This window comes from Mixophyes fleayi, chromosome 11 (genome assembly GCF_038048845.1).
Source record: "Mixophyes fleayi isolate aMixFle1 chromosome 11, aMixFle1.hap1, whole genome shotgun sequence".
Classification (NCBI taxonomy): domain Eukaryota; kingdom Metazoa; phylum Chordata; class Amphibia; order Anura; family Limnodynastidae; genus Mixophyes; species Mixophyes fleayi.
This window is the reverse complement of record NC_134412.1, coordinates 14,964,260-14,976,158: the sequence shown is the minus strand read 5'-3', so window position 1 is coordinate 14,976,158 and position 11,899 is coordinate 14,964,260. Positions and strand designations below refer to the sequence as shown.

The following is an 11,899-nucleotide window of genomic DNA, read 5'->3' as shown; positions in this document are numbered from 1 at the left end:
TTAACTAAGTTAAACTAGTTCTGCAACGAGGAGTGATCACTGGGTGTATTAGACTGGGTGCACACTACAGAAAATTTATCCCGATGTGATATCGTTAAAGTCCCGATCAGCAGCCGTTTCCTGTGTACACACTGTACACGTTTTACACGATTTACCGTCAGATCTGTGCTCTTCATCAGTCATAACCATCGGCTGAAAAGATCGTGACTCTATAAGCTCTATGGAGATCTATGGACACTGCCCGGTCGTGAGTGCGTACACACTGCAGAATCGGCACGACATCGTTCCATCGTTTATAGATATTTTTAGTCAGTTTATAAAATCAAATGAAATGATACGATGAGCTTTGGAACGATAAAACATGATTGTGGAAGCGTATGCACTAATGCGATATTGGACAGTTGTTTATTGTATGATTGGCCCGATAGTGGGTAGTGTGTACCCAGCCTTACTTTCTGCAATAAATAAAACACCTTAATGTAAATACAAAAAAATTTTTTTTTGGTCACTTAGGGTCTCTTTATTTAATATTAGGTTGTTGTTGAAGATCTAAAATATTCACTGTGACTAATAATTCAGAAAATCGTGTGCAAATATTTTTTTCATGGCGTAAGTAATTGTGTTATATAGATGATGATGGCATAGAGAGCGCTGGGCAGTTCCTTCTATTACTATATCATTAAAGGGTGCAAGTACTAATTTACTGCAGTGAGTGGTGAAATAATTCTAATGCTAGATGTTATCTTGCCCCCCCCCCCCCCCCCCCGATTTGCACTCCTCTTCTTTCCGGTGCGGCCACAAGACTACAATAGTAGCAATGTATCATACAGACAGCTGTATATCATGCCTCTGCCAGTAACTCAATCCCCTCACAGGACACCTGATATAAGCCAATGTCTCCTCTCCTCAGGATGTGCTCAGCATACACAGAGAAGCTCCCAGTGCGGTGTGATTGCTGTCACTTAGGGTGATGAGGGAGAGTTTCTATAGGTAACCACGGTTCTGAATTGAGCTTTTGCACTACGTGTCTGGCATAGAGAACTGGTGAGCCCTCTCCTCAGCAGACCTCTACCAGAAAGACCAGGTAGCGAAAAGCAGTAGCATGGCCCCCTCACCATGACAAAGGTAAGTCCCAGCACCCCACCACTTAAGCATGAAATAAAACTAACGCCCCTTAATAGCGTTCTCATTTTGGAATGTGCTGTGTTATCACTTTTGTGTTTATAGAATTTTGTAAATTCCTGTTAAAAATGTTATTAAACGTCATTGAACTGAACACCCAGAGAGGCTGATATTAATGTTTCTGTTAATGTATTTGGGCTGATACAGCGCTTGGTGCGTGTTCAGGTGCGTTCATATGTTGAAGCCATGTGCTGCTTTGAGCGTAGCGTGTTAATAAACACTGCTCCATCTGTAAAAGTCTAAACAACTGTCCACAGCCACTTCCATGGTCGTACATGCTGGACGTTGTACTTGGTATCTGCTGTTAATTGTGTTTGCATGTATAACTACACAGTGCCACTTCCCATTCCTTGTATGTAACGTTCTGTATATGTTTTACTTATGTATGTAACATCTGCATGTTGGATGTAATGATTTCTATTTGCTCACGTACAACTGCATGGCAACTGCACAGTACCACTGTCCCTGTTGTGTATGGTGTAATTCATTCCTAGAATCTGTTCTTATCTTGTATCTTTGGATAACTCACTTTTTTGTTCTGTATGGTGGGTGCAACTCAAAATAGGTGTTCTTATTGTGCACGTATGGATAAGAACATAGACATGTGCACAGTACCACTTCCCTTGTTCTGCATGGTGGGCATAATTCTTAGTATCAGTTTTCATGATTTATGATGCAGGGAATAAGCTTGGAACTCATGGGTTGGACAGACTCAGGCTACAAAAGAGGGATTAGTGGCAGGTCAAGCCAGGGCCAGATAGGTAATACAGCCATTCTGGCATTTGTCAGAGGGGCTACAGCGCTTAAGAGGATAAGTGGTCTGGACTGACCTCCCACACTATTGTGAAAATAAGATCCTCAGCCTCAGTAGATTTCCCAGCCCTGCTTTTAAAAGTCTTGGGCTGTGGCCACTGCAAACCTGACTACTGTACTGGTCAAATTGGCCATTGATGCCAATAGAAAGATACAGGTACAGTCTGCTCAATGAATGCCTGAGCCGTCTGTGGCTTTAGGAATATTTTTGGGTCTGGCCCCGGGTCAAGTCTGTAGGGCCTATTTAGAGTCGGACTTAAGCCTGTTTTTTTTTGTGTATAAAATGCATTGTCATGCTGCATATACACACTGAAAATGCCTACCGCGTGCGTCCATATGTCAATTTTTGCATATGCTTGACTAGCGTCTCCTTACACCTGGAACGGGGAAAGGGCAGGTATGTGTAGATCGTGTACAATAGGGTCACGTTCACATAACTGCAACACACACTTAGGGGGGCATTCAATTGTCCGTGTTACTTGCAAAAGTAACACGGCGTTAAAACTATTACCGTTATTACGGTAATAGTGCTTGTAATTACCGTTATTACAGTAACTTTAACGCCGGCTTTCAGCTCGCAGCTCCCTGAGCTGTGAGCTGAAAGGCGGCATTAAAGTTATCATAATAACGGTAATAGTTTTAATGCCGTGTTACTTTTACAAGTAACACAGACAATTGAATTCCCCACTTAGAGGAGGACACCTGTCTGGAGGTACATCTCTTGTGGGGGCTCGCGCCCCCAGAGCAAAGGTCCATGCTGATGCTGATCATCAAAACAGACCTTTGCAAAAAAAAAACACATGCCATGCTCTCCCCCAAAAGTGAACCAAGCATCAGCACTTGAGCTGGTTACCACTAATGTGGGGGTAAGAACAATGTGTGCCCCCCCCCCCCCAAAGCCAGGCTGGGCTGGTTCCACTATAACAGGGAAATTTGTAGTGTGGTGCTTACTCTCCCCGCTGCTTGTGTATCAAACCAATCTCCCATAGATTGTAAGCTTGTGAGCAGGGTCCTCTTACCTCTCTGTCTGTCTGTATTACCCAGTATTGTTTTACTTACTGTTTGTTCCCAATTGTAAAGCTCTTCGGAGTCTGCTTGCGCTATATAAATAAATAAATAAGGATGGTGATGGTGTCCCCCGTCATAGTCAGACACAGCCTCAGCCCATTCAGCATGGGTACAATACCTTGTACCGACCAATAAACTTTACCAGTTTTCACCACATAACTAGGCTACAGTCCAGTATGCTCTTCTTAACCTATAAATGATGGCACACGTATACACGCAGTGTGCGACATGGGGTCACAGCACTTTTATTAATACAAGTAAACATAAACAATACCAAAACAATAGAACAGTGCAAAGAGTCCCGGGAACTTCTTGAGGTTTTATACACAGATGTAAAAGCTAAACATCTGTGGAAGACACACACTTGATGAAAACCATCATTAGTCCTCTCCGACATGGTTCTCACCAGATCATTGGGACCCAGCCTGCATCACCACCCGCTATAGGGACCAAGCCATAGAAGTCTCCATTACGACCAGTAGGGGCTGAACCATAGAGGAGACCATCCCTACCTGGCCCCTACCTGTAGGGACCAAGCCCTAGAGGAAACCGTCTACCACCTGTAGGGACCAAGCCCTAGAGGAAACCATCCACTACCTGTAGGAACCAAGCCCTAGAGGAAACCATCCACTACCTGTAGGGACCAAGCCCTAGAGGAAACCATCCACTACCTGTAGGGACCAAACCCTAGAGGAAACCATTCACCAACTGTAGTGACCCAGCTCTTGAGGAAACCATCCACCACCTGTAGGGACCAAGCCCTAGAGGAAACCATCCACCACCTGGAGGGACCAAGCCTTAGAGGAAACCATCCACCACCTGTAGGGACAAAACCCTAGAGGAAACCATCCACCACCTTGAGGGACTAAGCCCTAGAGGAAACCATTCACCACCTGGAGGGACCAAGCTCTAGAGGAAACCATCCACCACATGGAGGGACCAAGCTCTAGAGAAAACCATCCACCACCTGGAGGGACCAAGCCCTAGAAGAAACCATCCACCACCTGGAGGGACCAAGCTCTAGAGCAAACCATCCACCACCTGGAGGGACCAAGCCCTAGAGGAAACCATCCACCACCTGGAGGAACCAAGCCCTAGAGGAAACCATCCACCACCTGGAGGGACCAAGCTCTAGAGGGAACCATCCACCCACACTAGCCACAACCCATCCCACCTGCCCTTCGAAGACCCTGACTACAATCCCTATCATGAGAAGTTTATTGATTATACTTCTTTTCTTTTTGCATCTTAAATTCTGCTACTTAATAAATATTAATGTTAATTTATAAAGTCTAGAATATAAGAAATACATGGCAATAATTGCATCTAACATGCAGAAAAAGAGGAATGTTACTGTGAGGTTGGTCAATATGGAACAATAGGGACATTTCGAGCGACAAATCTTTAAAATCTAGAATGTCCCAGGAAATTAATGACAATTGGAAATTATGGACTATCTGCTTCTTATACTGTAACAAAAAAGTTACCGTTAATTTGTTAACCTGTAGTTTACACATCTGGCTTAAATACCCTGTATCAGATGTATCTCTATTTGTTATATATTTCCCATTCACTCCAAATCTATAAGGATGAATAAAACATAGAGCATGTATAAAATATGATAGTATGCCAAATAACTGTGAGTGACACATTTTATATATATTTACATGATTGTATATACATAGTATATTATGATGTCGTTTATTATAGTTTATTAGATCATGATTATTTTTTATCTACTATTAGGTATCAAAAAGAATCTCCTTATTTGATATTTTCCCAGAAGGACGCAGAGAACAGGTGAGTTGAGTGTACAGCAAAATATATTTGGCCTCCTTTACGAAACAGCCAGGCACCGCGCAGAATCCGCCATGTGCAAGATGGCGGTGTTTGTGGAGGGGCAGAAGACTAGGCAGGTAGTTGGTGGAGTGGGGGCATTCATCGCAAGGTAGAGGGTTGGTGTCCCAGTTTCCCAGTTTAGTTTTGTGGACCAGTACCAAAATTTAACTTTGTGTTGCGTAGCGAGGTTATTGGAGAAAGCGCATTTTAGTGGCTTTATTTATTTGTTAGTATAAGCCATAAATAAGGCCAAGCTAAGTGAGATTATAGGAGACAAAAGGTCAATTGGTAGAAGGTTGGACCTTTTGTACAGTGGAACCCTTCAGACTTTTTTCGCCTCTGCACACATAGGCGCCCTACTGGTTTGTGGAGTCGTCTGCCCTAAGCGGAGAGTATTTAGGCCTACACCTTCATGAATGCTTGCAGAAAAAGGGGGATGGAGAGGAGGATTTATCATCATAATAACAATGTGTTGGCACATTGGCGCATATAAAACACTGAGCCTAGTAATCCACTTGGATTGTAATGCACAGTACTTTGATCCTTTAATCTAGAAGCATTAGTAATCTGAATTCTACAAAATGTTATTCCCTAAAAATGTCTAGTGTCAAAACCTGAGATTTTGATGGGCAGTGCCCGGGTTACACCATCGCACTCTGTAGGCACATAATCCTCGGTGGTCCACGCTCTAACCTATCCACTAGACACATTCTCTATCTTTAGTGGATAGGTTACGAGGCAGATTACAGTGGCGCTATCACCTCCTCAGGGAACCTCTAGGCAGTTGATTTTTCTCATTACCTCAGGTACTTTTTCGTTGCTCTTAATCCTTGGGCGCCCATAGGCGCATGCCTACTCTGGCCTGTTCCTAACAAAACCGTCAAATACCTGGCCTTTGCCATGCATGGTTATCTTATGGCTAATGGGAATGGACTAATGCTTTATCTGTGGTCTTTGTAAGTCAGCAAGAAACCCCCTTACACTGATAAGGCAAAGTAGTAATTAGCCCTCTCGTCATAGAAAACCCCTGTTTTCACCAGCAATAGGGCTCCTCGCCCTGTTATAAATAGAACCTTAAGCTTGATTAAGTTCAGTAATTGTTCTGCAAAATAGATGTTAGACTGTTACAGCTTTGTGCATTTAAAAGAATGTTGGCCTGGAGAAAAGATTAAAGGACTTTCGAAAACTTCACCATGACTATAAATGATTGGCTTTCACATGACCTCTTGTAACTTCTACTAAATACATTCCTTATTACGAACCGCTTCCACTCTTCCGCGCTCCTTAGATATATTTTTATAATCCAGCCAAGGAGTTAAATGGAGTTACCTAAAGATATGATGCAGCTCTGTTGGGCTTTCTACATTGGATGTAATTGTACATTTATAACCCAGGGAACTTACATGAAACATCTCTGCCTGATTATAGAGATACTTGACTTCAAAGCACTGAAGACAGCTACAAATAAAACATTCAGTAGAAGTCGCAGGAACCCTGAGCATGTTCGAGACACAATCGCCTATGGACCTTGGGTCGAAATTTATGGCTGGCATTCAGGGGTTGGCTGGCCTTGGGGCAGGGGGCATTTGCCCGCTGGGCATGTCACAGAGAGGACAACCTTGGGCTACCCGTATTTTTGTTCCATTAAAATGTTCCTTATAGGTTGCTGAGCCGAGTGTGGCATTCCCACTTTGCCATTCGAGACTTGTTATTTGTTTTCCAAGCTCGTCGTTTAAGTTCGAGGTTTGCGTTCTTGTTTTCAGGTCGACGTTTGAGTTAAAATTTTGATTTTGAAAATATTTTTTAATGATAAAAAAGTATTTTAACATTTTAGATGCGAACTGCGAGCACCAAAAAAACAATGAAAAATGTATCAACGCTTTGACTGGAGGCTGGAGCAGGATTGGACTATTTTGATTGCTTAAAAATTCAAGAAATTCTGTTGAAATTTTGAGTGTTTGAATCAATTTGTCCAACTGGTTCGAGCAATCTCTGAGACAAAGGAAAGTTTCTTCTGACATGAACCAATGAAATGACTAGACTGGCATTGTGGTAACCAGGAGACTTGGCTTAGCAGCCTATTAGGAACATTTTAAAGGACAAAAAATGCAGGTTGCCCAGTGACCCAGCCCAAGGTTGCCCACTATGGGACCCGACGGGGAGGGTGAAACAAATGCTCCCCTGCCCCCCAGGCCAGCCAGACCCTGGTGGTAATGCCCCTATCATAGGCAAACCGAGGGTGGGGGGTTTCAAATGCCTGGAAACCCCCCTCCCAAGCCTGGGGCATTGTATAATTGAGGTGGCTGGACCCTGTCCCCGCTTCACACGGCTCTGCTTAAAAAGGGAGAGCTGTGTGCACCTAACAGTAATGCACGCAGCATTGCCCATGTATATTGTGGGTATAGGAAGAGTTGGAGATCAGCCAAGCACTATCTAATATTATAGCCACGCCCCCATGCACGCTGGTCACACCCACTGGCGGCGTGGTGTGGAAACCCCCCTCTACAAATCCTGCATTTGTCCCTGCCTGTGTGTAATGCCATGACCTCACTTTTTTAATTTTGCAGGATGTGAATCCCTCAAATACACTTGGAGAAGAGACCCCAGTGGATGGCTGCACGGTACAGCCGGTGGATGAGGCCTCTGTGATTATCTCCACGGTGACCGATCAGCAAAACCACAGTGAGGAGACCTCTTGGGGTAGGAGGGTCAAGTGAGGGTCATAGTGCAGACAGAGGGAAGGGGAAACCCAACACATTTGTACATCTTGATGCATGTTTGATACTAAGTGTATGCAGTATTGTAATAAAACAAAACTAATTTTATTACACTTAATGTAGTAAGCAGTTGTTTAAAGACTAAGGGGTATATTTACTAAACTGCGGGTTTGAAAAAGTGGAGATGTTGCCTATAGCAACCAATCAGATTCTAGCTGTCATTTTGTAGAATGTACTAAACAAATGACAACTAGAATCTGATTGGTTGCTATAGGCAACAGCTCCACTTTGTCAAACCCGAAGTTTAGTAAATCTAGCCCTAAGTCCACTTTCAATGAATGCATTTTAACAATCTACCTCCCCATAACTGAATGCTGGGAACTCTTCTGGGACCACAGCATTATTGGGGACCCCTGATGAAAAAAAGGCACCCAATCTGCAGAGTAGGTCACAGAGGGGTATTGTCAGGTCCGCCTACGTTGCAATTATTACGCCAGTTTATATGACGTTCATACAGGTAATGTAGTTATTTGTATTCCTGAGTGAGGATATAGTAATGCTAACAGCTGCTTCCTGTCTCTATGCAGAGAATTGAAATGTGGAATTAGCTTTTATATTACATTTAAATGTTGTATTGGATTTAAAGAGCCCAGTTATACCTTAGCCCTGTGGTAGGGGAGAAGACAGCCTGGGGCCATAATGGGCCCTCCTTACCAGTGTTTCCTCTCTTTGGTCCTCTCTCTAGAGATTCAGCAATCGGGGTGCATTCACACTCTGTGCCACAGTTCAGGGTGTGATTGCCTGTTGGTGTCTTTTCAGCAGCTTCAGTAGCCTACCCCGGGATATCTTACTGCTTGGGCTGGTGTTCTGGCCTCATATGTGATAATTAACCAGTAAGGTAGTGTGTGGTCCTTAAGAAGTTATGAGGCACCTGAAAATACCACTCAGTCCATTACTTTATGCTCTTCTAGACGAGAGAGCATCCTCTGTTCCGAAAGAGCATCCTCGGGTTCTGATATGGCATCCTCGGGTTCTGATAGGGCATCCTTGGGTTCTGATAGGGCATCCTTGGTTCCGAAAGAGCATCCTCGGGTTCTGATATGGCATCCTTGGGTTCTGATAGGGCATCCTTGGGTTCTGATAGGGCATCCTTGGTTCCAAAAGAGCATCCTCTGGTTCTGATATGGCATCCTCGGGTTCTGATATGGCATCCTTGGGTTCTGATGGGGCATCCTTGGTTTCGAAAGAGCATCCTCAGGTTCTGATATGGCATCCTTGGGTTCTGATGGGGCATCCTTGGTTCAGAAAGAGCATCCTCGGGTTCTGATATGGCATCCTTGGGTCCTTATAGGGCATCCTTGGGTTCTGATGGGGCATCCTTGGTTCCGAAAGAGCATCCTCGGGTTCTGATGGAGCATCCTCGGTTATGAGAGAGCATCCTCAGGTTCTGATAGGGCATCCTCGGTTACGAGAGATCATCCTCAGGTTCTGATAGGGCATCCTCAGGTTCTGATAGGGCATCCTCGGTTAAGAGAGAGCATCCTCGGTTATGAGAGAGCATCCTCGGGTTCTGGTAGGGCATCCTCGGGTTCTGATAGGGTATCCAGAGGGTTCTGATAGGGCATCCTGGGTTCCGAAAGAGCATCCTCGGGTTCTGATAGGGCATCCTCGGTTACGAGAAAGCATCCTTGGGTTCTGATAGGGCATCCTCGGTTACGAGAGAGCATCCTCGGATTCTGATAGGGCATCCTCGGTTACGAGAAAGCATCCTCGGATTCTGATAGGGCATCCTCGGTTACGAGAAAGCATCCTCGGATTCTGATAAGGCATCCTCGGTTACGAGAGACCATCTTTGGGTTCTGATAGGGCATCCTCGGTTAAGAGAGAGCATCCTCGGTTACGAGAGATCATCCTCAGGTTCTGATAGGGCATCCTCAGGTTCTGATAGGGCATCCTCGGTTAAGAGAGAGCATCCTCGGGTTCTGGTAGGGCATCCTTGGGTTCTGATAGGGCATCCTCGGTTACGAGAAAGCATCCTCGGATTCTGATAGGGCATCCTCGGTTACGAGAAAGCATCCTCGGATTCTGATAAGGCATCCTCGGTTACGAGAGACCATCTTTGGGTTCTGATAGGGCATCCTCGGTTAAGAGAGAGCATCCTCGGTTACGAGAGATCATCCTCAGGTTCTGATAGGGCATCCTCGGGTTCTGATAGGGCATCCTCGGTTATGAGAGAACATCTTTGGGTTCTGATAGGGCATCCTCGGTTACGAGAGAGCATCCTCGGTTCCGAGAGAACATCCTCGGGTTCTGATAGGGCATCCTCGGTTACGAGAAAGCATCCTCGGATTCTGATAAGGCATCCTCGGTTACGAGAGACCATCTTTGGGTTCTGATAGGGCATCCTCGGTTAAGAGAGAGCATCCTCGGTTACGAGAGATCATCCTCAGGTTCTGATAGGGCATCCTCGAGTTCTGATAGGGCATCCTCGGTTATGAGAGAACATCTTTGGGTTCTGATAGGGCATCCTCGGTTACGAGAGAGCATCCTCGGTTCCGAGAGAACATCCTCGGGTTCTGATAGGGCATCCTCGGTTACGAGAGATCATCCTCAGGTTCTGATAGGGCATCCTCAGGTTCTGATAGGGCATCCTCGGTTAAGAGAGAGCATCCTCGGTTATGAGAGAGCATCCTCGGGTTCTGGTAGGGCATCCTCGGGTTCTGATAGGGTATCCAGAGGGTTCTGATAGGGCATCCTGGGTTCCGAAAGAGCATCCTCGGGTTCTGATAGGGCATCCTCGGTTACGAGAAAGCATCCTTGGGTTCTGATAGGGCATCCTCGGTTACGAGAAAGCATCCTCGGATTCTGATAGGGCATCCTCGGTTACGAGAAAGCATCCTCGGATTCTGATAAGGCATCCTCGGTTACGAGAGACCATCTTTGGGTTCTGATAGGGCATCCTCGGTTAAGAGAGAGCATCCTCGGTTACGAGAGATCATCCTCAGGTTCTGATAGGGGATCCTCGGGTTCTGATAGGGCATCCTCGGTTATGAGAGAACATCTTTGGGTTCTGATAGGGCATCCTCGGTTACGAGAGAGCATCCTCGGTTCCGAGAGAACATCCTCGGGTTCTGATAGGGCATCCTCGGTTACGAGAAAGCATCCTCGGATTCTGATAAGGCATCCTCGGTTACGAGAGACCATCTTTGGGTTCTGATAGGGCATCCTCGGTTAAGAGAGAGCATCCTCGGTTACGAGAGATCATCCTCAGGTTCTGATAGGGCATCCTCGGGTTCTGATAAGGCATCCTCGGTTATGAGAGAACATCTTTGGGTTCTGATAGGGCATCCTCGGTTACGAGAGAGCATCCTCGGTTCCGAGAGAACATCCTCAGGTTCTGATAGGGCATCCTTGGTTCCAAGAGAGCATCCTCGGTTCCTGGGGTGCTTCTGCTAGTTATGTAAGGGTGAGTGGGTTAAACATGGGTCTTTGTCTTCTGGTACAGATGTTCTTGGACCTGAGAAATCATCCCTGTGTTCCCTGCAGCACGTCTCCAGAATCCTCATCCATATCTCCATCATCCTCTCCATCGTAGCAGCCTCTCTATCAGTCCTTCTCATCTGTAAGTGAGAGACATGTTTTATATCTATATATTACTGCTAATGTATATGAATTTCTCCATGAAAAACAAACCCGTCCTTGTTTTATGCTTTGCCGGCCATCAATGTTTCGTTATATTAGAAAGTGATCATCTACCAAACGTTACCCCCAACTAAATCCCAAGAATAAACCACTGTTTGTCCCTCGCCTTTCTCATTATGAGCCTGGTTTACCTTGGAACGCAATGTGAACGCAATTTGCGTTTTTAGTAACATCAGACTGAACTTGCACGCACGTGCGCTCATAGTCACGTACTAGCGGATCTCAAGAAACGTCTCCGTTGGAATACGGGTCTAAGTACTCTCTGGCTAAATGTTACTTGCTGTAGGCAGACAGACAGAACAGACCGCAGGAAACACATAATGCATGTGTACAATATAAAATCCCATCAGAACACATGGAAAAAAAAATAAAAAATACATTGACAGCTCTTACTCTAATCATTAATAAAAAATATATTTATATTTTTTTATCATTTTGTTTTTTTACATGAAATACCTTTATTGGGATGTTCTTAATGCCTACTGTACATAAAATGCATTTTTACGGTTTCTTTTGTTTGTAAACACATGTCTGGAATGTATACACGATTGTGCATACATTCCGGAGCGTTGGCATGC

The 11,899-nt window shown here is 44.9% G+C and overlaps 1 protein-coding gene across 1 annotated transcript in view; it reads left to right on the top strand.

Moving 5' to 3' along the window:
* The first annotated feature begins 1,116 nt into the window (after positions 1–1,116).
* The window catches only part of LOC142107499 (transmembrane protease serine 3-like), a 30,670-nt gene continuing 19,887 nt past the window's right edge, over positions 1,117–11,899 (top strand). Inside the window, exons 1-4 of the mRNA XM_075190955.1 lie at positions 1,117–1,125; positions 4,810–4,863; positions 7,470–7,584; positions 11,125–11,241. Coding sequence (XP_075047056.1) covers positions 1,117–1,125; positions 4,810–4,863; positions 7,470–7,584; positions 11,125–11,241 — 295 coding nt within the window. The remainder of the gene's footprint in view (positions 1,126–4,809; positions 4,864–7,469; positions 7,585–11,124; positions 11,242–11,899) is intronic.